The following is a 24,426-nucleotide window of genomic DNA, read 5'->3' as shown; positions in this document are numbered from 1 at the left end:
CTAGTGGAATGACATTTCTCTCTGAATTAAAAGACAGCAAGACTAATTAATACCCATACATACAAGTTAATTGTTAGAGGTTCACAGCTGTTACAAGAGTATTATGGTTTCATTTTAAATCTTAAATTTAACAGCATAAATTATTTTTATTAAAAAAAAAAAAAAAAAAAAAAAAAAAGGCAACTTGAGTAAATACTGTCTTAGGAAGGGAAGACGTTAGGTGAGAGCCAGTTCAGTAGCGCCAGCCATGGCAGTAGACTTTATTATCACACAAACATACAGTGTGTCTGTGCGCCGTGTATCCAATACTCCTTTGTACATCAGGGTCCCGGTGTCTTTATTCTATATGCAATAAGAGTCTCTCAAATTTTAAAAAGTTTTAAAAAGATATCAAGATTTCAGTGTCTCACAGTTCAGATTCCTTTTATATAATATCTTAAGCACGGACTCACCGTTCTGTGTGCAGCGCATGTATGGTGTAGCCTCAAATGTAGAGCAAAGTTTGATGTTGTTGCATCGGTGATCTTCACCCCACGTTTTGCAGTTCACACAACATGTTGTTTTTTATTCACAACAGCATATAGCATCTAGTCTTTATAGCCGTTTTTTTTTTTTGTTTTTTTTTTTTTGCGGCAGCACATAGAAAACGCACACAAATTTGCACACGAAATCCGGTTTTGCTACGCGGGTCGCAGCGTACTGGGTTGATGCGCGGGAAGTTGATATTTATTTACTCTCTTACTGTCATTAATATCGGTGGTTACCTGTTGTGGCAACTCAAGGTGTCCGTTCCTGGAGCTACCCATATAGCTACACACATAGACTAGATTGCCCACATAAACTTGCTTCTTATGTTCATAGAATGTACTATACTATATGAATTTACTATAATACTATTTCATGCATTAAGATGTCTTAAACTGGGTGACATACCACTCGACTACACATAAATCCTCAGAAAGATCTTGAGTTATGTTGCTTAAAAGAACTTAAAATGCCAGAGTATGTACTGTGTATTTTATTAGAAGCATAAATGTTTGCTGATCACAATATTGGAATGATCATTTTCAGACATTTTCGCTGAATTAATTCATATTCTGTTGTATGCCGCATTGTCAACAAGCTGCACCTTAGAAAACAGGTTGCAAAGTTCACATATGACAAGGCTGTACATGACAGACATTTGCTTAATTAATTCATATTCAACAGCAACCTATTAAAACAAAGCAAGTGACAGGAAAGGGCAATAAGAGACCGAGATGACTGCCAGACTGCTATAGGCTACCATGCTGCTGAATATTCATATCCATGTGATCTTTAATGTACTGATGACTGATGCCTGTAGAATCCCACTGACCATGAGAATGTAGATTCGTGCAGCTACTTCCTGTTTTCTGCAGCTGAGTAATTTTGTATCACACACAGGAGGTTGGTAGCTAAATACATTCCTGTGTGGTTACTGTACACCACATTCACCCAGATCCCCTAATCAAGTAGTGGGCAAACTATTTTAAAGTGTACAGTGTTGCATGATTCATTGCACAGGTGCATTTGCAGGTGGGTGTTAGCACTATATTGCAGAAATGCAGAGAGATTTCGATTTGATGAATGGACAAACAAAAATGGAGCCCAAGACACATAAAACAAAGTGTGAAGTTTACGGAGCATCAGCACCTGTGTGTGTCTCTACTCAAGTTCTATGACTAGTTTTCCCTCATCATCACTACTGCTGGAGGCTCCTTCTACATCCACGTAGCCACCACCCAAATGACACTGTGATGCATAAGGTTCTGTCGGATTACCGTGTGTGATGGACACACGCGTTAATTTAGAGTGTGTGGCAAAGCTATTGTTTAGATTTGGACATGGGGAGTTGGGATCTGCAGGCGTGTTATTTATTGCCTCGCAGGTTGCAGTGTTAGAAGGTGCTAATGTCACGCAGGGTTCGGTCGATATACTCAATTCTGCTGTCCTGTCCGTTTTGTGTTCTGGTAACTGTGATCTCCTCGATGGAGTCTGAACTGCAGAGTTCTTCACATGAGTTTCTTTTGGAACTTCCTCCTGGATGACATTTTCTGAGGAAGAATGTCCACATGATGGGTCATTGTGCCCTGGGTGTAATGATGAAAACCACTTGTGACATCCTGAAGGAACTCCATCACCCTCCTTCACTGTGCTCTGGCTGATTAGTTCTTGAGCCGCTTTCTCACCGGCACTGCCGCTAACTCTGACTTGCTCCGAGTTGATGAGAGAAGCACAGTCCCCTTGACAAGGAGCAGGAATATCACGGGAAAGGGTTGTTGCTCCACACAGAGCTGGAGTATAATTGTGAGGAACACTAGACATGTCAAGCTGTGCAGGTTGTGATGTGTTGTGACAGACATTAGTCACAGTCTGGGTAAGGTGTGGACGAGGGTTCACTGCTGTCTGCTTGACTCTGGCAGGGCCTGTTGTCCCCTGTTTGGAATATATGTGTGTATATATATGAAGTTACAGCATGATGAATGTCATATAAATGATATTCTCCGCTTAGCTCTCTTTAGTTCTCTCCTAGTTCTCTTTAGTTTTCCTGTTCCTAAAATTCACACATCTCCATTCCAATTAATATTCCAATATTCCAATAATTAATTCCAATATAAAAAACATTACATCCTATAAAATAAACCCTTCAGAAGGTTTTAATGTATACACAATTTATATACAAAAAGGACATTGGTAGAAATTATTGGAGAAACTTTAAGCACTTTTGGCAATTTACCTTTAGTCCTAACCCTAAACTAGAAAGGACTTTCAATGGTGAATTATGATTGACACTGAAAAATAGTGCACGATTAGACTTGTTCTATGTCTAGGAAACCAACCCATTAATGTTTAAAGCTTCTTCCCTGATACAGTGTATAATTTCCTACATGAGTATTCCAGCCGAAGAAGCTCACCCAACTCCCCTTTTCCCGCTACCTGCTCTCTCTCTTAACTCACCTCTCTTTTGTTCTCCTCTTCTTGGGTCTTGGGTTCCTGGGGCGCCCATCCCTGGAGCCCCGTCCCAGCTTCCCAGTGGGCCCGCCAGCTTTGGAGAGAACCACACAGCCAAGGCCCTGAGGGAAGAACGATAAATGAATACTGTTTTTCTGGAGGACAGTCAGGCTTTCCACAGCTTGCAGAAGCTGTTCTGGGTCTCGGCTTGTCCCAGATTCCCTGAGGTATTTGACTCTACATATACTATGAAGGCTGAATTCCAAGAACCAGAAAGCTTTTACCTGGCGAGAGCCGGGACATGTAGAGATGTAATTAAAGGGTGATTAAGGTTATTTTAGCACTTCAGAAAAAAAGGGAACATGCAGCTGTAGCCAACTCATAGCTCACTGGAAGATTTTAATGTTAGACTTACTTAAGCAATATGACATATGTAGCAAGCACACAGATAGACACAGCTGTATTTATATTAAAGGAATACCACTGTGATACGTTTCAAAACATATATTATTTATCATTCATAATCATTTATGGTTTGAGTGTTTTGTCAAATGTTTGGTTTTAGAATTATATGTAATGGAAAAATGAAGCCCCGGAATGATACCCCATGGTGCCCTGTAGAAGTCAATGGTGGTAAATTTTTGCCCCTGTCTGTAAGTCTAAAAGCAAACATTTTACAAAATCTCCCTAAAACCATTCTGAATGCTGATTTGTCTTCAAAGTTTAGATGTGAAGCATTCTTTGTTATGTTGTTAACATCGCCTAAATGAAGTTACAATCTAACGTTTTAAAAACAATACGACAAATACCTTCCTTTGGACAGTAAAAGTATCATCATGTAGATGTTCTAGTTATTCTGACTCCTCCACCATGTGGCTCACTGAAAACAGGCCCCAAATGAAGAAAACACAGTTACAGCTTTACAGTTTCTACCTATACACAGACTAACATGTGGCCCAGTATATTACAGATATAGAAATAATTGGCTTGATGAAAAACATTTGGTCAAATCCTCCAGAGTGTGTTTTGTTTGGCAGAACTCTTGTGCATGCTACTAAGGTCTTAGAGAACTCTTGGAGGCTGCACTTGGATTTCAGATCACATGTCAGTTGTTTGGAATGGAGAGAGGTGTAAAAATCCCCTGACATTGGTTTGTGCTCTGAGGGGGTCCAACTTTCTGGAGACCACCAAAAGCCCCTGGCCCACCTTGTTCCTTCCTGGGAAATATTTGATCAATTAAAGCTTCGTTAAAAAATAAATAAATAAAAAAGCAGATAAGAAATGTGGGTGGACACTAATCTGAAAGAGGCCGCTGTTTGCTTTGAAACTGACAGAGGGCTTCTTAGATGAACATATTCAAAACTTTGGTCCAGATTGAATAATGTTTTTACTAATCAGGCTTATCAGGAAAAGAAGACATTTTGTTTATTCTGAGCCTTTCTGATTGACCTTTGACTTTTCCCATATTTGTTATTGTGACTAATTCCTGTGACCTCTGACCTATTGAAAGGGAATCTCTTTGGAGAACCACAGGGCACAGTTACTGCTGTCAGGATGTAAAAGGTTTAAATGTTTTCCTGATATTAAATGACTGTGAATAATCAAGTAGTAAATGGCAGGTCAGTGTGGAGTGGCAGAAAAAAAAGGGAAAAGTAACTAAGGAAAAATAATGTAATGAAACTATAAATCACAAAGGATGTGATTTATAAATAATTTGAGGCTCAAAACAGTGTCTTGGTACCTTTACTTCTCTACCAAAAAGTTGATTATTAAAGATGGCTTTAAAGATGGTTTCTAATTGGACAGATTTTAATAACGTCTAAACACTGCTATGATAATAACATACATGTTATATTACTTGGAATATTAACACTGAGCTGGTTCATAAATGAACAATGTTTTTGTCTGGGAATTATTTGCATTTAGCTGATCTTGGAATAAGGAAGGTATCACATTTTACTGGAATGGGCAGCTGAAAAAAAAATGGAACTAGAAGTCAACTGGGAACATTTAAATTATATCGAAAAGTCTGACACATTTATTGTACATTCGGTGGGATAAGGTATTGGCCAGCTTTCATGAAACTAGTCCCTTAATTATTTAGTTTGGCAATTACACTGTAATAAAGGGGGGTTTTCAGAAAATATATATTTGTTTTTTCAGTGTTGTGTTACATGATAATGATTAAAAAAACAAAAACATGATTATTAGGCTTGGAATGTTGATTTGGATTTGTTTAACCAAGAGCAAGTCTAATTCTAATCCATTGTCTCCACCTTGTGGATATATGCAGTCACACTCATGTTTAGTCACTGGCTCGGAACACATACGTTCACATTCAGTGACCAGATTCACTTCGGGTCTGTCCACATGTGCCATGATCACCCTCCTTAGCCTCCCTGGTTCTGTGCTTTCTCAGTCTCGTAGCTTTGTTTTGTGTTTCTTCCTTGTTGTTGTTTGGATCCTTGGTTCCATTTTTACTGCCCCTCGTTTGAATGCCCTCATTACTTTCCCCTGTTCCTCATGTTCAGTATTTATGTCATGTACATATAATAAAACTCACTCTTTTCCACGCACGCATCTGCCTTCTAACCGCTCAACGTTGCAATATGGCAAAAGGTTGGCACGTTAACATTTCACCAGTCACTATGAAGCTGTGTGCATGTCTAACCACATGAAATTGGGTGCATGTCTTATCACATGCTGAGAATAAGCAACCAGCATGTATAATGTTTCAGTTCTGCTTAGTCTGCTAAAGTTGATTAAAAGAATTTATAGAATACCAAGACTAATACTGTTCGAAAGTTCAAAAGGCCCCCAGAACCCTAAAACGTGTCCTGATTTATAGATTTTCTACAAGCACTGACCCTAAACTGTGGTCAGGAGACTTCCTCGGATGAACAAAGTTTAGCGCTTACCTGAGCAGGAATCCTGATTGCCATGGCCCACTGCTCCAATGTTCTTTTCACATTTAACCCTTTCCTCCCGGGTACCCTTGGACACTGGCCTACGTGGGCTGAAACGAACAGCGATCGCCTGTGCAGTCCTGGCTGTCAGCGTCTTCCCTTGTTCTCCGTTACTCCAGATAACTGCTGGTCTCTGAGCACAACAGGCTCGCTGGGATAAATGTTGTCCGGACGCCTGGCCTGGACTGCAGGTTTCATTTCCCTGCGCCTCACAGCCCAGTTTGGACTCGTCCCATCCACAGGCACCACTCTGACTTAAAGGCTGCTGTTGGCATGCCACAGGGACCGATGCACTTCCGGAGGCGGTTTTTCTCTCGGGAGCGGGAGAGGTATGTGCTCCCTGGCAGGGGTTCAGCTGGCTCGGCTGTGCTGCAGTGAGCAGCTCCGTTTGGTTTGAAGCAGCCGGTGAGAAGGAGGCAGGTGTGAGCCGCGGTTCCCCCAAGACACACGTCGCTCCTGCCTCGGTCTCAGCTCTCTCTCCTTCTATAGACGTAGACGTAGACGTAGACGTGGACGTGGCTGATGGCAGATGGTGTGGCTTGTGCTGTCCCGCGGTCGTCAGCACAGGCTGACGAACTTCTGGTTGCCATGTGTCAGATAAAACAGTAATGTCTGGCCAAAATGGGACTTTCTCCACGGATGACCTAGGTGCTCTCTCCGTGGGTGCCTCAGGCCTGCTGAGAGACACCGCAGGCACGTGGACAGTTCCTGGGCTGCCCGTGGCATCTCGATTCCCTTCTCTAATTGTGGACACTGAGAAGCTTTTGGAGCCGTGGGCAGAAGGGCTGTGGGACTGGGGTCCACTCCCTGGTTCGGCGGTGGGCTTGTCTGCTTCTCCCAGTGTCTCACCAGGGCTTTGTTTAGCATATGATGTAATGGTAACCCCACACCCGGCAGCTTCCAACTCTTTTGCCACAACACCGGTCTTTTGCAATTTACACTGTTGTCCTAACAGGTTTGCCCTGCTATCTGGTGGAGCTGACACATAATGTGCTGTCGTTGAACAAGAGCTTGAAATAACCCCTTTTGGCCCAGTTTTTGTTAAGTAAATATTTTCAGGATGTCTGCCATGAGCATCTTTTGCACTTTCTGCACTATTTTGAAGCTCTGTTGCTGCAGATGACAGTGGTATTATGTCCAGAATTTTGCTGAATGTGCTACTGTTCGTGTCACTCTCCGACACACACGGTTGTGTTACAATGTGGTCTGAGCAATGCTTATGTATTTCCTGTGAAACACTTGTTTGGACTGTGTCTGGCTGAGAAGTTTCTGAATCTTGGTGGGGAAAAGAATGACCTCCATGTAGATTACAGTCCTGTGTTTCGATCTTTGGCTCTATCAGGGCTAACTGCTCATCCGAAATGAGTTGCATGATGATCTGGAGGTCTGCCGTTCGCACATAAAACGTGTCCTGAGCCAGGGATTGCAATGAGTCATTCACTAATAACATCTTGTCCTCAAACTGGCATCCTTGCAGTTCAGCGTGACTTATCCCCAGAGGGGCACTGTCCGTTGAGCTCTGACACACCGGCGCATGTGTGTCCATTGGCTTCTTCGAGATAACTACAGCTGTGGCAGGACTGTTTTGTGCTAGTGATGCCATAGTCGCAGTGTAATTTTGGCTGGTTTTCGTTGCCGTGGAACAGTGACTCAGTGATGAGACTGTGCTGTGTGTTGTGCTAACAGTGACAGATTGATTGTGCCCCAGGGGTGTGAAAGTTTGACAGGGCTGACTCAGGACTGATGATACAGGACCTGCTGACATGCCGTGGATGGTATACGGTGTGCTCTGAGTTTGCGCTGGCGTGATAGCAGGTCTGCTGTGCGGGGTGGACGAGACTGGTGTGGCTGTAGCTGAAATGATGGACGTGTAACTACTAGGCTGATGCAGTGTCTGTGGTTTTTCTAATGCATGATCACCCTGCCCTTTGCATGCAAGAGAGTTCATAGTCCTTGCCTTTGTCAGAGTACCTTGATGCTCCTGTCCAAGGGACACGACCTCCGTAGCTGACTGACACTGTGGAACAGACGGAGAGCTTGTTTTGTGAAGACCCTGCCGGGCAGGTTGGTAGCTTGCTAAAGACGGTTTGGGCAAAGCAGGGTTGCGATGATGTGAATCTGAAGCTCCATCTGTGAAACATGGGATCTTGAGCTGGTACATGGGCAGGAAGCTGGGCTTGGCTTGAGGGGCAGAGTCAATGGAGGATGCAGAGGGACACCTGGACGTCCCACTCTCGCGGGCCACAAAAAGAGGCGAGCTGTGCCTCTTAGAAAGGAGCTGCCTCTGATTTGGAGGAAGCAGACTGGTCAGACTGCCCTGTCTGTGAAGGTTTAACCTGTTGTCCTTCTGCAGTCCTGTTGCACTTGAACTCTCAAGCAGACTACCACATACCGACTGCAAGGACTGATTCGTCACATCACACATGCTGGGGTTTGACCGACGGCTTCCAGAGGTGAACGTGCATTGCTGCCTCGTCTGTGTATCTGTGTTTTCATTCAATGCAGAACGCTCATCTTCTGTCTTTTGTTTCTTCCTCTCCGAAGGGATGAGACTTGATACTTGCGTTTCCGCTCTTTTGCTTTTTTCCTCCATTCCTTTCACACAACCCGTCTCGTTGTCAGAGAGTGGAGCTGTGTTCTGATTGGACAGTCCAGCCTGCAATGGCTGTGTTGTTTGATTAATCAAGTGACTCTGCAGGAGTACATAGGAGGAAATAACTTGACTGCTTGTCCGTGCCGGGGGCACGTTAACAGTAGGGGGCAGGCACGCAGCAGAGCAGGAAGACACGGTGGAACTGCTTTCTCTCTGCTGGCTTGCTTGAATCCCCTGGCTTTCTGTTTGCTCCACACTAAGCGTCGCCGTCCTGCTCTTCTGCGAGCTGCCCGTCTCTGTGTCATAGAGCTTCTTGAACGTCCCGTCGCCGTACATGTACCACTTGTTATAAGCGAACTTCTGCGCTTTCTTCCGGCGGCACCTTTTGGCGACCAACTCCGCTGCGGTGTCAGGGCAGTCTCCATCAGAGCTGAGGCTGCCGTGACTGCCTCTCTCCATGGGTGAGACCTCTGCCCCCATCAGGCAGTCCACCGCCGCCTGTCTGACTAGCAAGCGATGGCCGGGTGGATTCTGATCCACGGATGTGAAAGTGCAGATGTTCCCCGCGCTACACCTCCTGCTCAGCGGGATGTTGCCTCCTTGGCGAGGTGATGCCGTCCTCTCGCTGTTCTGGATGCCCATGCTGAATGGCAAAGAACTGCTTCGGGTTAGCGGGGCATGCTCAAAGCTGATGGAGTACTGCGTGGGCACGGAACTGTAAATGGCCTTACCTCTTCTGTCTTGCCTCTGTGAACTGGAAACCGGGTGCTTGCTGCTCCTCATCTCAAAATGGAAGGAGTCCTTGTAAGTGTAAGGCATGGGAAGGTCAATGCTGCCTTGTTTCGACAGCACTGTCTTCCTGGGACGGACGTTCAGCAGGTGTTTATCGTCCACTAGCATGCTGTTGTCAGATATGAGCTTCAAGATGTGCTCCTCCAGCTTTTGTTTCTCCTGAATGGAGACTTTGCTTCTGTCATCATCATGGCTCACATCTGATGGTATCCTGGAGCTTCCAGGTTCCTGAAGTTCCATACTAGACTCGGCCAAAGATTCCATGCTGAGGTCGTGTAAGGTAGCCCCAGGGCTGGAGGTGAAGCTCGGTTCACTGCCTTCGCTGAAGCCCGAGTCTGTGCTGCCATGACTTTGAGTCTTCCCCCGGGACAGCTTGGGGAGGAGAGCCTCCTGCCTCTGAAGAGGCGTGCGATTTGGAGTCAACGGTGCTCTGATTGGGCTGTCCGTCTGTGTAGAAGATGCCTCATTTACGCCTTCGGATGATAGCGGCACCTGTCGGCCTGCAGGGTTCAGGGAATCCTGCTGTCTGTGTGCTGGTGAAGCATGGAGCGCGACCTCCACAGTCTGCTCCGTCTCGGACCCTGCCTTCCCCTCCACCGAGCCGACCCGAGCAACCATCGTCGGAGCGGCGGCGACAGCATCGCCTTCGTCGACTTCAGCAGGGTCGCCACTCGGTAACTCCAGACTGGAGCAGGTCTCCCTCGAGCTCTCGGTGCTCTCCTGGTTGCTGAAAGTGCCCTTCCCTGATTCGCTGGAGAGGCGGGCATGGGCCTGCGTGCGCTTGTGCTTGTAGAGGTTACTCTGCGTCTTGAAGGAGATTCCACAGGTGGTGCAGGGGTACGGCCTTTCGCCGGTGTGGCACCGGAGGTGTTTCTCCAGCACGCTGGGCTTCAGGCAGTCCCGCCTGCAGTGCGGGCACACGTGCTTGCCCGCTGCCTTGGGCCTGGCTAAGGCTGCTGGAGCATCAGGCCTCTGCTGTTGCAACACCGAGCTGCCGGACAAGTGCAGTGTCAGTAACGGCACCGCCGGACTGGTGCACATCATCGGCACGGACAGGGGTATGACGCCCGCGTCCTGCACGGCCGCGGGCAGGCCAGGCACTGCTTGGATGTACATGGCAGCTAGTGAGGCCTGGACATGCATCTCTCCCTCTCTCTGTGCCGAGACCGAGTGCTGAGGTACGGCAGCTCTCACAAAGCCCTGCTTGCCAGTTGCCATGGTAACGGCGCCCTCGTCGTGCCAGGACAACGGAGCCTGCTAATTACCTATGAAAGGAAATGTGGATTTTATCAGGTCTCTGCTACACCGGATCAAACACTCCCCCCCCCCGTATGAACAGGAATGCAAGTAATGTGAAACCAGTTTACAAAAGATATAAGGGATTGTATTATATGTTCTGTATTGCAGAGAATCAGCACCACTACCCAGAACAGGGAAGGTTCACGAGACAAAATGTGCAAACCATCAGAGAACTCATAAAGAGCTTTGTGACAGGGACTAGTCATTAGAACATGATTATATATTACAGTCTGGTGAGTCCAACTGTACTGTACCAAATTAACTGGGCTGGGCTGTACACCAGCTGGTGCAAAACCGAAACTTCTTCTAATATGAATGTCTAATGAAAGCACACTGAATTAGAAAGGTGTTTGAGAACAGGAGCAGGAGGGCTAATAAAAATCACTCATTTACAGTAAACATACAGATGCTATTTGCATACTGCACAACCATAGAGATGTAATCAAAGGCAGTAAGTAGAGAGTGTGTTGTGACTGTGACTCATCTCCGGGCTGAGAAGGGTACTGTGGCCCTCATACAAACAAACCAGGCTCGTAGTGCCGACTCCAATGTGCACACACTTGCATATTTTAGTCAGCTTCCAAGTTGCCTTCCATTTTAGCTGAAAATTCACAGTTAACTTTGTAGACAATATTCTCACAAGGTTCTGATGTTACGTATATAGTAGTTATCTAAATTAGTCTAAATTGTCTAAATTGTACAATTTTAAAAAATTATTTAGCCTATACTTAGACAATTATTGAATAATTAAGATGCAATAAATAGGATATTAAATACTTCTAAGTTAAATGTAACCACTATATCTGTATGGCCAGTACTGATCCGTATGGCAGTGGTATAAAAATGCTCTTTGTGAAACGTATAATAGCTAGGTTACCAAAGCTGAGTTTTTTTTTATCCGTTAGTGAAACTGTTATCTGACTAATATCTGTAATGATCGTCTTCCTCTGTCAATTATTTAATTATCTTTTTAAAATCTTTTTAATTAATTATATTTTTAATACTTACATATGGTTCATTATCATTATCATTGGTTGTAAGCTTCACTGGAAGCCAAACATTCCTGGAAGATACACAACAATGATATTGTTACCCAACCCATTTTAGTAGATTTGCCTACAGACATCCTGAAGCACTGAGTGACTCACTGAATTCCAGATGCGTCCCCGTTTACTACGCTAGACTAAGGTGATGCCTTCATGCCATCTGTAGTTCACTTATACAGTTCATGGAGTGGGAAGGCAATTGAGATTGAGATATTATGATTATGGTCTAAATAAAACAGCTTTTTAAAATCCTGTCTAGTATTTTATTTCTATTTCATTAACTACATCTCAGTTAAAGTCTCGAGAGAATCTAACTTTAGCCATCCCTATTCTCAAAGCTCAGCGTGCTGAGTCAGCCATCTTTAAAGATGCTGAGAGGATCTTTAAATTACATTAAAGATGCTGAGAGGATCTTTAAATGGTGTGTGTGTATAACAAATCAGAAATTGCCTATAAGAGCTATTTGTGTTCTGCAGTGCTATTTCCAAAATGAAAACTGATGCCTTTTCCCTGAGTCCTCTTTTCGTATTATACTGTCCAGATATCATCCAGATATCGCATTGAAAATCTAACACAGACATCTCATGCATTAACTAGTTCAAAATAACACATAGCCATGTTGTACTATTTTATGATCCTGTGGCGTTTGCCTCCTGTGTTCATTTTCCTACACCGATATTTGCACAATAAAAGTGTTCTTCCTGACAGGCAGATCCATAAATATCCTACTGAAACAGTATCTCTCACTTCTCTCTTAAACGCTATCTCCTTTCAGACAAACCACCATGCCTGTGAAGGGCTTCCCTATCACCGTAGCCCATCAGGAGGTTTCAGTGCAACTACAACACTGAGAGCAAAGTACACTGAGACAGTCATTGCGCGGTACTCACTGGAACTCACCACCTGTTGTAAATGCTGAACTTTGCTTGGCCAGTTCCACCCGCCGGAGGAGAGCAGAGAGTTCGGCAGGAACACGGTGAGGACGATCGGGGTGTGGGTGTCACCCTCGCCTTTTTGTGAGGCCCTGTTCCACTTCTGGTTCTGCTTCTACTCGTTGGTTTTACTGATGAAGGAAATACACAACGTCATTCATGCAAATGCGAGTGGATGACGGTGGAGCCAAGAGAGGAAAGTCAAATGCAGAGAGAGAGAGAGAGAGAGAGAGAGAGAGAGAGGGAGAGAGAGAGAGAGAGAGAGAGAGAGAGAAAACAGGGTGGAAAGAGAGTGGCAAGACTTTGAAGATTCCCTGAGTCAAGCGTTCATGCGAAGAGATAGAGAAACATGGAGTGAGTGGAACAGTGTGTGATGGTCATCGACAGACAGCAGATGGGCGGGGGGGGGGGGGGGGACTGAGAACACAGAACTGAAAGTGACAACAGAATCCACGTTCAAAAGAGGAAGTGTACTAATGTGCAGGTTTACTTCAAACTGAACATTTCACACACACACACACACACACACACACACACACACACACACACACACGCACGCACGACATACATGCATACACACGCACAGACACACATATTCTTGCGTTTACTGGTAGCCTCACTCAGTGTTGTTAGTCAGTACCTGACTTCTGGCTCTGGCTGCGCCTTACTCCCTCAGTTTCCCACACACTCACCCACACACACACACACACACACACACATCTACACAAACAAACACAGAGAGAGGTGTAGTGCAGCAAGCGTGGGTGTAAAACATGCGCGGTTGTGTTTTTTTTTTCTCCTTTTTTTTTTTCTTTTTTCAGTTTTCAGAAATATAAGCCTCTACTGAGAAAAAATAAAGGCCAAAAAAATAGTCTGAAAGAGTCCAACATTTAGTCATCCTTCTAAAGCTCGTGAGGCACCATCTGTGGCCATGACCGAGCTGTTGTGAAATTCTAGACTGGGCTGGAGGTAGAGTCTTACATCTAAGAACAAAGAATGAAAGAGGATTTAAAGGCACAAACAGAAACAGAAAACAACCTTTGCTTTTGAGGATGATTCTTCTTGGAAATCAACTCTCATTTTGTGTCTTATGTTGTTGAAAAAAAAGAAGAATTCAGAACATATCAATTGTGATCCTCTGCAGTGACACTGGGCTCAGAAACAAAGATAAAGAGAAAAATCTTTCTAGTCCAGATAACTTCATCATGGTCATTAGCAGTTAGCACTGGTGAATCACACTTTATCTGACTCAGATTTTGACTCTGAGATTTGCAAATTTGGCTCCAGAAAATGTATTTACCTTTACATAGTGTGATCCTTCCACAAACATCCAGAGTGCATTCGTTTTTCATTATCACACCTAAAAATGAACAACGGCTGATGAAAATAAGTCATGCACGAACATAATGTGATGATGAATCCTGCTTTGCTCCTGCACATAAGCCTTGCTGAGGGCTGAAGTGCTCGTCTGTCTAGCAACTGTGCTGGTGACACACCTCTGACACACTCCTGCACACGTTCTGCACTTCAAAGCGTGCTGTTTTCATGCACGCCCGTGCTCTGCTTTCTTGCAGACCAGAACCTGCGTGGCTTTCCAGAGTGCATTTGTATAACTGCATGGTTCAGAGGTCCTGCACGAAGCCGGTGCAGTTTACGCCCCAGTGCTGTCAGTACTGTAGGCCTCGTCTTTGTTCTGCCTGCTGTCTGCCTACAACCCAAGATCTGGTTACACTCTGACTTCAGAGAGCACGCTACTGTCTTTTATTGTGTGTAGCAAGCAGTTATTTGACTCTTTTGTGTGCATTAGCTTTAACAGAAACATTTCCTTTCTGTGTCCAACTGATCGCATGGTTTCCATGAGCTGACAGTAAATCTTTATCCAAATCTCTCAAGCTCTTGTTCTGACTCCTGTTTGGTCATGTGATTATACTCCCCGCAGACACTTTATGGACCATTTTGATTGCAAAATTCCAGTGTGTTTGTACAACATAACTGCGAACATTTTTCACTTTGCTGAGGTTACACCACTTTAGGGGCCCCGTACTGTCTAAGTAGCCATATAATTCTAATTGATATTGGCAAGTTAAATGACATTTATAATACCAGCATGGGTTTTGTTTCAAACATATACACCTACCAAACAATATACCTATCAAGAGGCCATGCACACAGCATAATGCAATCAGGCAAGAAACTTGCAAACTCTATGAAAAACAAAAAGCTAGAGAAGTGAGTTGTTTGTGATAAAATTCCACAAGAAGGCCTAGAGTCTGTGGACTTTTTTTTTTTTTTTGTCTCCAAGGCAACACCACACTAGTCCTCGGAAGAGACAAGGGTTCATGTTGGCATGGTAACTGCAGTCGTCCCAGAGCTCATACATGAAGTCTTCTTTTGGCACCAGGCGCAAGGCGAGGGTCTGTTGCAACGATTATGATCGTTCTGATATGATCGAAACTCAAAGGCAGTGATCTTCTCTCTAGTGTGATTTCTGTCGTTGTGGGGTTGGAGGGTTTTGCGTAAGGGAAATGGCACACGCAGGAAGCGTAAAGCTCGCGGAGCGCGCGTGGGTGGATGCTGACGCTGTGACGCTGACTCTGGACCCATGCACGGGCTTTTTTTTTTTCTCTGTCATCAAACTTTTTTTTTTTTTTTTTTTTTTTTTGCTCTTGTCCAAATCCTTCAAAAATATACCTCCTGATGGAAAACGTTCCGTCCGGCAATGATGACATGCAAGACAGAGAAATGGATAAACATTTATAACTCAGAAATACTGAATCACGTATCCCACGATGTAGCTACTCGTGAAGAAAACTTTCTGAATTAAGAGTTAATCTTAGGGTGCCAAAATTATCTCTCCTATGTTGCAGCCTTTAGTAAGATACATGCCCTATGACTTATGTTATAAAGTACGGGGATCTAAAAAAAAAATACCATTACACTCATTACAAATATGCACATCATTAAATAAAAATAGGCTGTAGTTAAACATTCGTTTGTCATAGATTTGGCGTCTTTTATTAACACATTACACATGTTACACCGTGGACTACACATCCTTTATTCGATCAACTTATACCGAATGGCGTTACGGGTGTGTCAAAGTTGGTCAGAAAAACAGTTCGTTTACATCTAGGTTTGCAGAATGGGGAACACCGCCCTCTTGTGGCAAAGCTACTGCACTAACATGATGAGCTTCGGAGAGCAGTATTGCTTCCATGTGTGGTGAAGCTCGGTTAACTTTTTGTATCAGCAGTAAAAACCAAGCAACCTGGAACTTTTGTTTTTCGTATTTAGTCCCTAACGTCACTGGGGATAAGCATAATCTTGCAATAATTTATAGCATTCTGATTAAACTCGTTTATATTCAAATACACCCAGGGCTGACTCTTATCATGTGCTAAACCACTTCTTTATTTTTGTAAAACATTATTTTTTATTTGTCCATTATGTTGCAGTTCATCGCTTTACCGCCACAGTACCCAGCTGCTTTATTTGTACGTCACTCCAGCAGTTTTAAATGAATTTAAAAGCGACTACACAGGCTAAAAAATAGCATGTATTTTGCACTTTTGCATGCTTGTAATTTAATAATTCTGTTGCTACATTATGTTTTCAGACGATTTTTTCCACTGGCATTGACAAAGGACCCGCCCGACGCGTCTCTTACGCTTCTACGTGGACGTAGAAAGTAGGAGGGGCACGTAAACAGAGAGAATTCCGAACAAAGAAGAGGTGAATACACTTCAACTGATAAATCAAGTGCATCAAGGTACGAAAACAAATGTTTGGTTTAGACATTTAGACCATCGAATGGTCACAACCTCGCAGCAATGCACAGACATTTTCAGCCACCGTTTCCTCGTCTTTCATTGGTGTTTCAACTACATGCATTTACCATCAGTCCAATGCAAGCGCCATTACTGTGTAGGGTAAACGGACAAAATGGCCATATTCGATTTGTGCCCAGGATGTTCTTTTGCAAACTTCTTGCATTTTGCGTCATGCACGTAATTGCAAGTTTTAGGGGTTTTTTAACCACGCTCTGCACTAGGAAACAGTTACCAGGCGTACTGTGTTGTATGTAATACATGCGGATAATTAAGTGTAATGAATGATGATGTGTTTTAATAGCAGTGAAATGCAGCTGTGTTATGGCCGTGTCAGAAGCTCGCGCCTTCTTTCTCCGAAGACTGGGCGCGAGCTCGCTGAACTCCTTATTAATACAGAGCAAACCTTGCACGTGTCGTGCAACTGCCTCCTTTTCATAAGTAAAGAACATAATGTTTTTACAATCAGCCTAACGCACATATTTACGTATATCCAATAATTGCATAAAAATTATGTTTATAGGCTTTAACTTCTATTGGTCACAGTTTTCCTAAGTTTAAATAGAGATCATTGTTTTCAATTAGTGAATACATAAAAGTGCAGATTGACCGAACCACTTTTGGAGCAAAGAATCTTTTTTTTTTCTGTCATTTAATTTGAGAATATTAATTTCCCCATGTCTGACTTGTAGTCTACAGTCATGCCGATTCGTCGTTCAGCTGGGGCCCAACCCAAGGAAGACCCGAACCCAGCGCCAACACCTGAGAAAGGTATGTTCCACGGGAACGCCGCCACACAGGGTCTGGAGGGCACTGCCCGGTCTAGTGTGTACCCTAGTCTAACGCCTCACATTCACAAGTAGTGAAACTCTCAACTGTGCAGTGCTGTGGCCATGTTTCTCAGGAGCCATGCTTCCTTCGCAGTTTCACACGCACAACTTCATTTGCTCACAGTTACAAGAAGAGACGGTCAATGTTACAGACATGCACGTTTAGAAACAGAAATAAGGAGCTTTAATCACTGATGTGTTGTAATTACCATGTTATGGTGGTTGTTGGGTCCATGTTTTACTCTGATACACAACCATGCACTGTCTGGGGGTGTGTTTTTAGACCCCAAAGCCAGCTCCGGGGAGGCCAGCTCTGAAGCAGAAGGACAAGAGGCACTGGCTCCCGCCACCCCAGAGGGAGATGAGAGGGATGGAGAGGGGGAGAAGTCTGCCGAAAATGCGCCGGGCGGCAAAAGAGAGGGCGAGGATGGAGAGAAACCAACCAAGGGGGAGAAATCTGAGAGCGGCGGAGCAGAGGAACAGGGCAAAAAGAAGAAAAAGAAAGATGGCATAAAAAAAGAGTGAGCAGCTAATCATGTGTGGAGGTTCTAGAATCAACTAATCACGTGGAGGCTTTAGAATCAGCTAATCGTGTGTGGAGGTTCTAGAATCAGCTAATCGTGCAGAGGCTCTAGAATCAGCTAATCGTGTGGGGGGGTTCTAGAATCAGCTAATCGTGTGGGGGGGGTTCTAGAATCAGCTAATCGTGCGGAGGCTCTAGAATCAGCTAATCGTGTGTGGAGGCTTTAGAATCAGCTAATCGTGTGTGGAGGTTCTAGAATCAGCTAATCGTGTGTGGAAGTTCTAGAATCAGCTAATCGTGAGGAGGCTCTAGAATCTGCTAACCGTGTGTGGCGGCTCTAGAATCAGCTAATCGTGTGGAGGGTCTAGAATCAGGATGCAGAGCTTCACCACTCGCATGTGCAACTTCTCATGCCAAAGGGGCTTGGCTTTTTTAAATGCTTAATAGTAGTCTGCTTTAGGAAGCACTGTTACACTGGCAGGCTGTTTCTCAGAGGGACCATGCAATCAGAAAGTCCAATAAAATGTCAGAGGAGTCCCAAAGTTGTTTTTTTGTATTAAGTTCTTTTTGTTGTGGCTGAGTTAACCAAAGAGTGTGTCCAGGTTCAAGTCCTGGGGTCCTGTGGTAAATCCTCCTGACTCTGATGTTGTGCCCCCGCAGGGACGGAGCTGAAGACAAGGGTAAGAAGATGAAGAGGACGATCCCAGCTTGGGCCACAATGTCGGCCAGTAAACTTGCCGTCACCCCAAAAACCGTCTCTCTGTCTCAACCCAAAGTTGAAGAGGTTCTCCTGGATGCTATTCAGGTAGCTTTACACTTTATTTAGGCAATATGGTGGTCACTCTAGTTCATGTTTTATCTTGGTGTGATGTAGAAGTTGTAGTCTCTCCACTAAAGCGATATACATGAACTACACATGGGATTTTCCCAAGCTTTAAGACCTATTTAAACTCTTCATGGTTGTTGCCTTGCTTGCTTCTCAGAACTGCAAGGAGCGAACCGGTGCCTCCGTCTTCACAATCATGAAGTACGTAACGAAGAAGTACTCCACTATGGAGATGGACAAACGGACAAAAAGTCTGTATAAGAGAGCGCTCAAGCGGCTGGTGGAGAAGGGCGCCGTCAAGCAGGTGACGTGGGACGCTTCTCACGCTCTCTGTGTAGCTGGTGTTCACACACTCTGTTTCTCTCACATAAAACGCATCGAGAATAATTTATATATAGCACATTTCTCACACTCAAGATTACATAACGAAATGGAACAATCAGCAAGACAACAAGTAAATGCCCACATGATGGTAATGATCACAATATTACCTTTAGTGCTGAGAAATCGGATACATCTGAAGTTGTTTTGAATTCTTTGACTAAGTTGTTTTGAATTCTTTGAGGACTAAGTGCACGTATATTTTTAGAAAGTGAATAAAAGGTTGTCAAAGTAGTTTATATATAAAAGTAGATTAAAAGTAGTCAATTTCTCTTACAGCTTAAAGGCAAAGGTTTCTCTGGAAGTTTTACTATTGGGAAGGTACCTACCAACTCCAAGGTAAAGCCCATCCAACGCCTCTTATGTTGCTTTGACAGTGACTGCCGCTTTTGGTTTGTTTGTTTTGTTTGTTTGTTTTTTATTAAAAAAAATTTTTTTTGTCCTTTTGGTATTTTGCTGGCAAGCTAATGGGGCATTTTAAGCTTGATTGGCTATAGAGCGGTGATGTGTTATTGCATGATTGGCTATAGAGCGGTGATGTGTTATTGCATGATTGGCTATAGAGTGGTGATACATTATTACTGTTATGGTGACCATTTTTCTTGGACGTGGTTGCTTGGCAGAAGCAGTCAGCCATGGCAGGAGTGAAGGGAACACTGGGCGAAGCGCTGCCACTGATAATGACGCGTCTCTGTGAGCCCAAAGAGGCCTCCTACATCCTCATCAAGAAGTACCTTGAGCAACATTTCCCCCAGCTCAACGTGGAGAACAGGTCAGACCTGGCAGCGATCATCGCCATCGCGAGCTCGATCCATCAGAGCAGCCTGGCTTTGCCCTACGTGCGTGTGCCAGTTCTGATTGCAACGTATTTCTGTGCATCCCTCAGGCCTGATGTGCTGAAGAATTGCCTGCAGAGAGCCGTGGAGAAGGGCTACTTGGAACAGATCACAGGGAAAGGAGCCTCCGGAACGTTCCAGGTTCTTTTCTCGCAGAAGCCGTGCTCCTGTTGATTCTTACGCAAAATGTTGTGTCTGGAGTCTTTTCTGATGATAGTGATGTATTTGAGAACTTGGTGCGTTTTTAGCACAGGCATCGGATGAGACTCTTCTCATTCTCTGGTTTAGCAAGTCTAGTCACAGAAAACTAAGTAGCTAGAAAACTAAGTAGCTAGCTAGCTAGAATTCTAATTATTCTTATATATAAAGTATATCAAAGAATATACTTTATACTGATGTTTTAGGGCTTTGTGCAAGGCTACTGTATATGCAAATGCTGTACTGTGCTGAAGACAAAGAAAGTTCCTTTCTGTTCCATCTCTTTGAAACCGTGACCTTGTGGTGAGTCACAGAATAATTATTTTGTGTATAAAATACTGCTGAAAGAGAATCCTAGAATGGTTTCTGTCTCCTTGGCAGTAGTATCTTCACCTCATGGGCCAATGTTGAATTACCATGGCAACAGCTGGGGCATAAGGGCAACTTGCAGCTTCAGTAATATGCTAACAAGCAGCTAATATCAATGTTAACTACTGTTGATGTAAGGCTTAAGCCAGGAAAGGTCACTGTTGCTATGGTGCTTATCACATAGCAATATTGAACATGTGAGCAATGCCAGAGTTAACTGTGATGGAGCCCCTTCTGATATTTAATTACATAGTGGTCCCATTCGCCAGTTCTTTATTTGTTGTTTGTTAGAACTGGACTGCTAATGTCACATTACTTGTGACAAATGTGGATTATGTATCTTCCGAGGCTCAGCTGAAAAATGAGGATGTTCATTGTACAGTTCTGTTCATGTCCTGTTTATTGGACCTTCCTTACTGTTAGCGAGCAGTTATAACCGTTAATAAGCAAACGTAAGTAATCCATGACGCTGCATCTGAGGAAGGTTTTTTCCTCCCTTCTCTTGTGCCAGCTGAAGAAGTCTGGGAATAAGGTACTCTTGGGCGGCGGCCTCCTGGAAGATGCCATCGTTGCGGCCATCACCGCCATGAACGAGCCCAAGTGTTGTAGCATTAGCACTTTGCGCAAGTTCCTCGTGGAGAGCTACAAGGACCAGAACATCTATCTGCTCTGTAAGCTCCTCACCTGCCTTGTTTCTCCATCTCATTTACAACTAGGCCTATAAGGGCCGTACTGACCACTCTTTCTGCAGTGGCAAACCTGAAGAGAACCCTGCAGCGGTGTAAGATGATGGGCTGGATGGAGCAGATCACTGGTCATGGGCTCAGTGGGACCTACCAACTCAGCTACCCTTATTACCCCAGGTACACGCACGCTACCAACTCAGCTACCCTTATTACCCCAGGTACACCCACGCTACCAACTCAGCTACCCTTATTACCCCAGGTACACGCACGCTACCAACTCAGCTACCCTTATTACCCCAGGTACACGCACACTACCAACTCAGCTACCCTTATTACCCCAGGTACACGTACGCTACCAACTCAGCTACCCTTATTACCCCAGGTACACGTACGCTACCAACTCAGCTACCCTTATTACCCCAGGTACACCCACGCTACCAACTCAGCTACCCTTATTACCCCAGGTACACGCACGCTACCAACTCAGCTACCCTTATTACCCCAGGTACACGTACGCTACCAACTCAGCTACCCTTATTACCCCAGGTACACGCACGCTACCAACTCAGCTACCCTTATTACCCCAGGTACACGCACGCTACCAACTCAGCTACCCTTATTACCCCAGGTACACGCACGCTACCAACTCAGCTACCCTTATTACCCCAGGTACACGTACGCTACCAACTCAGCTACCCTTATTACCCCAGGTACACCCACGCTACCAACTCAGCTACCCTTATTACCCCAGGTACACGTACGCTACCAACTCAGCTACCCTTATTACCCCAGGTACACGCACGCTACCGACTCAGCTACCCTTATTACCCCAGGTACAGGCACGCTACCGACTCAGCTACCCTTATTACCCCAGGTACAGGCACACTACCGACTCGGCTACCCTTATTACCCCATGTGCGCGCGTTACCGACTCGGCTACCCTTATTACCCCATGTGCGCGCGTTACCGACTCGTCTAGCCTTATTACCCCATGTGCGCGCGTTACCGACTCGGCTACCCTTATTACCCCATGTGTGCGCGTTACCGACTCGGCTACCCTTATTACCCCATGTGCGCGCGTTACCGACTCGGCTACCCTTATTACCCCATGTGCGCGCACGCTACCGACTCGGCTACCCTTATTACACCAGGTACATGCCCTTCCTTGAGTCCTTGAGTGACTAATATGACATCCCATGTCGCAGGATTTTAGGGAGATGTTGGACGATGCTCAGTTACTCACTTAATTGGTGTAAAGCTGGCAAACAAACTTTGAATTCATTGTCTGAATCTGCTGGAGTTTGATTATTGTTCCACGGTCCTTTAAGCAATTGCAAAATTGTGAAAATGATGAAAATGATTTGTGGAGGGGGAGGATTGTAATTTGTGCACATGTGTTTGTGCAAGCGTGTTGACACTACATGTCATAAATGCTTCTATGTCCCTTTGTAGTCCAGGGGTGCTGATTCCAGAAATGATGGAAAAACTCAAACAGAAAGAGGCAAAAAAGCTCCAGCAGCAGAAGAGGAGAACCCAGCAGGCATCTGACAGCGAGGAAGAGTCTGATGAAGATGAGGAGGAAGACTCTGAGGACGAGGAGCCCCCCCCTCCTAAGAGGTTCGGTGAATTGGTGGCCAAATTCACCTATGAAGCTGCGTTATTTTTTACAAATGATTGTTATAGCTAGATAGCAGCATACATGTGATATGCATCAATGCCGAGACATGCGTAGAAACGTTTGAATTCAGCAGGTCAAATAAAATCTGTTGTTGCTGCGAAAAGAAGGCCTTGGAGAGGACATGTTTTTTTGGTTTTTTTTTTTTAAATAATAATTCCTCTCTTTGTTTTTCTCTACACAGAGCTCAGAAAAGGCCTGCACCGAAAGGGCGTCAGCCCCCACCCAGAAAGAAAGCCAAGCCTAGCAGTAGAAAGCCAGCCCGAGCCAAGAAGCCTGCTGCGCCGTCCAGGAAGCTCCCTGCAGCAGCTGCCAAAGCAGCAGCAGCGTCCAGGAAGGCGCCACCACCCCCTAAAGCCACGCCCATTAAGAAAGCACCACCCCCTAAAGCCACGCCTGTCAAGAAAGCACCACCCGCTAAAGCCACACCCGTCAAGAAAGCGCCACCCGCTAAACCCACACCCGTCAAAAAAGCTGCACCCGCCCGCACGCCTAAAACCCCTGTTGTCAAAAAGATGACCAGCAGGGTATCCAAGCGATCGCCGCCAAAGAAGTCACCGGCTAAGAAGCAGGCGGCGCCTTCTGCCGTGAAGTCTAAGACTGCGTCGCGAAAGTCTCTCCGGGCTAAGAAATGAGCTCAGGGTCAGAGGCGGGCGAATGGTCGACTGTAGCTCCTCAGACTGCAGTGTTTTTTGGATTCGTTTACGGGCGTTTTATTTGAGTAGTTCATTGTTCTCTCATTAGATGAAAATCAAGTGACTTTCCCCTTACAGTCAGTCTACTGTAGTCCTCCCAGGCATCTCTAGGTTATCTTGTTTTTTATGACAAAGGTGTTGAGTGCTGAAAATACTTTGTTTGCATTGTTTTGGTTGCACCTTTTAGAAATCTGTTGTTAGATGGTGCCATCCTAATCTCTTGACCATGCAAAGAGATGATTTCCAACTCAGTCATCTTGGTATAGAGACCTAAATTTCAGTTATCATAGTCTATGTTCATTCAGGTTCATATTTCAAAGTGTTTGAGAAAAGTCTCCATGGCAGTGTTCACATTGTTATATCTATATTTCTTAAAGAAGATTTATGTCATTTTGTGAAATTACATAGAAATGTAAGAAAATAGCAGTGATTTGGTTGGCTCCTTTTGTGTGTTAAACTGAAGATGGTAGATAATGTTACTGATGACCGTGCCTAGCTTTTTGCAGACAGAGTATGCCTAAATCGGCCAAGAAGAAATTGGGCCGATAGGCCATTCATGCAGGAGACAAACTCTTTTTAGTTTTCATTTTTGCTTTTGTTTACAGTATAATCTGAAGGTTGATGTTTTAAATAATTCTCCTTTTGTGCAGTTAGAGAAAAATTAAGGACAACTTTCCAAAATAAAAAGACAACAGAATACTATATGACCCCCAGTAACCCAGAGGTACAGTCAGGGAATTTGACTTCATGTGATGAGCACTACACATGACCTGCATGTATGTAACTGATATGCTTTTCTGTAGTCCTTAATAAAGTGACTATATTTGTACTCTGAAACGTTTGTCTTTTATGTTTGATTGTCATGGGGAATCCACATGGAACCAAAGGCCCAGCCATATTAGAAACATACCGTACGGGGTGCCGGGGCAACATTTAGATTAATTACAGTCTAGATGGTGCAGTGTGATTGATGCAAGGT

At 44.5% G+C, this 24,426-nt stretch overlaps 2 protein-coding genes across 9 annotated transcripts; one reads left to right on the top strand and one right to left on the bottom strand.

Moving 5' to 3' along the window:
* Nucleotides 1–1,002: 1,002 nt before the first annotated feature.
* On the bottom strand, nucleotides 1,003–14,027 carry znf831 (zinc finger protein 831). 7 transcript variants are annotated; one of them, XM_035520449.1, is made up of 5 exons: nucleotides 13,902–14,027; nucleotides 12,560–12,732; nucleotides 5,892–10,589; nucleotides 2,980–3,095; nucleotides 1,003–2,457 (listed from the first exon to the last, which is right to left on the bottom strand). In XM_035520449.1, the coding sequence occupies exons 3-5, from the start codon at nucleotides 10,540–10,542 to the stop codon at nucleotides 1,687–1,689; spliced, it is 5,538 nt and encodes a 1,845-aa protein (XP_035376342.1). In that variant the 5' UTR covers nucleotides 10,543–10,589; nucleotides 12,560–12,732; nucleotides 13,902–14,027; the 3' UTR covers nucleotides 1,003–1,686. The 7 variants fall into 7 exon arrangements, 6 of the variants coding, with proteins under 6 accessions (XP_035376342.1, XP_081561756.1, XP_081561757.1 ...); XM_081705630.1 differs by lacking the exon at nucleotides 13,902–14,027 and adding an exon at nucleotides 11,632–11,686 and having other exon boundaries at nucleotides 12,560–12,949; XM_081705631.1 differs by lacking the exon at nucleotides 13,902–14,027 and adding an exon at nucleotides 11,632–11,686 and having other exon boundaries at nucleotides 12,570–12,949.
* A 2,192-nt stretch (nucleotides 14,028–16,219) lies between these two features.
* Nucleotides 16,220–24,284, top strand: hp1bp3 (heterochromatin protein 1, binding protein 3). 2 transcript variants are annotated; one of them, XM_027025211.3, is made up of 12 exons: nucleotides 16,220–16,370; nucleotides 17,121–17,199; nucleotides 17,542–17,779; nucleotides 18,442–18,586; nucleotides 18,765–18,911; nucleotides 19,268–19,327; nucleotides 19,615–19,760; nucleotides 19,875–19,965; nucleotides 20,903–21,062; nucleotides 21,143–21,254; nucleotides 22,530–22,694; nucleotides 22,937–24,284. In XM_027025211.3, the coding sequence occupies exons 2-12, from the start codon at nucleotides 17,130–17,132 to the stop codon at nucleotides 23,385–23,387; spliced, it is 1,785 nt and encodes a 594-aa protein (XP_026881012.2). In that variant the 5' UTR covers nucleotides 16,220–16,370; nucleotides 17,121–17,129; the 3' UTR covers nucleotides 23,388–24,284. The 2 variants fall into 2 exon arrangements, with proteins under 2 accessions (XP_026881012.2, XP_026881004.2); XM_027025203.3 differs by having other exon boundaries at nucleotides 19,612–19,760.
* The last annotated feature ends 142 nt before the right edge of the window (nucleotides 24,285–24,426 follow it).

The sequence above is a fragment of the Electrophorus electricus genome, chromosome 22 (assembly GCF_041902795.1).
Source record: "Electrophorus electricus isolate QZ-2024a chromosome 22, ASM4190279v1, whole genome shotgun sequence".
NCBI lineage: Eukaryota > Metazoa > Chordata > Actinopteri > Gymnotiformes > Gymnotidae > Electrophorus > Electrophorus electricus.
The sequence above is the reverse complement of the archived record's forward strand: the minus strand, read 5'-3'. Positions and strand labels throughout refer to the sequence as shown.

What these genes read in the sequence shown, in the direction of transcription:
- znf831 (XM_035520449.1), bottom strand. Translation starts at nt 10,542, where the DNA reads ATGGCAACTGGCAAGCAGGGCTTTGTGAGAGCTGCCGTACCTCAGCAC. An exon ending in CAATCAGGATTCCTGCTCAG is followed by an intron (nt 3,096 to 5,891) that starts GTAAGCGCTAAA and finishes TTCTTCCCTCAG; the next exon opens with GGCCTTGGCTGTGTGGTTCT. An exon ending in AAGAGGAGAACAAAAGAGAG is followed by an intron (nt 2,458 to 2,979) that starts GTGAGTTAAGAG and finishes TATTCCAAACAG; the next exon opens with GGGACAACAGGCCCTGCCAG.
- hp1bp3 (XM_027025203.3), top strand. Translation starts at nt 17,130, where the DNA reads ATGCCGATTCGTCGTTCAGCTGGGGCCCAACCCAAGGAAGACCCGAAC. An exon ending in AGAAGGGCGCCGTCAAGCAG is followed by an intron (nt 18,912 to 19,267) that starts GTGACGTGGGAC and finishes TTTCTCTTACAG; the next exon opens with CTTAAAGGCAAAGGTTTCTC. An exon ending in CCAGAACATCTATCTGCTCT is followed by an intron (nt 21,063 to 21,142) that starts GTAAGCTCCTCA and finishes CTCTTTCTGCAG; the next exon opens with TGGCAAACCTGAAGAGAACC.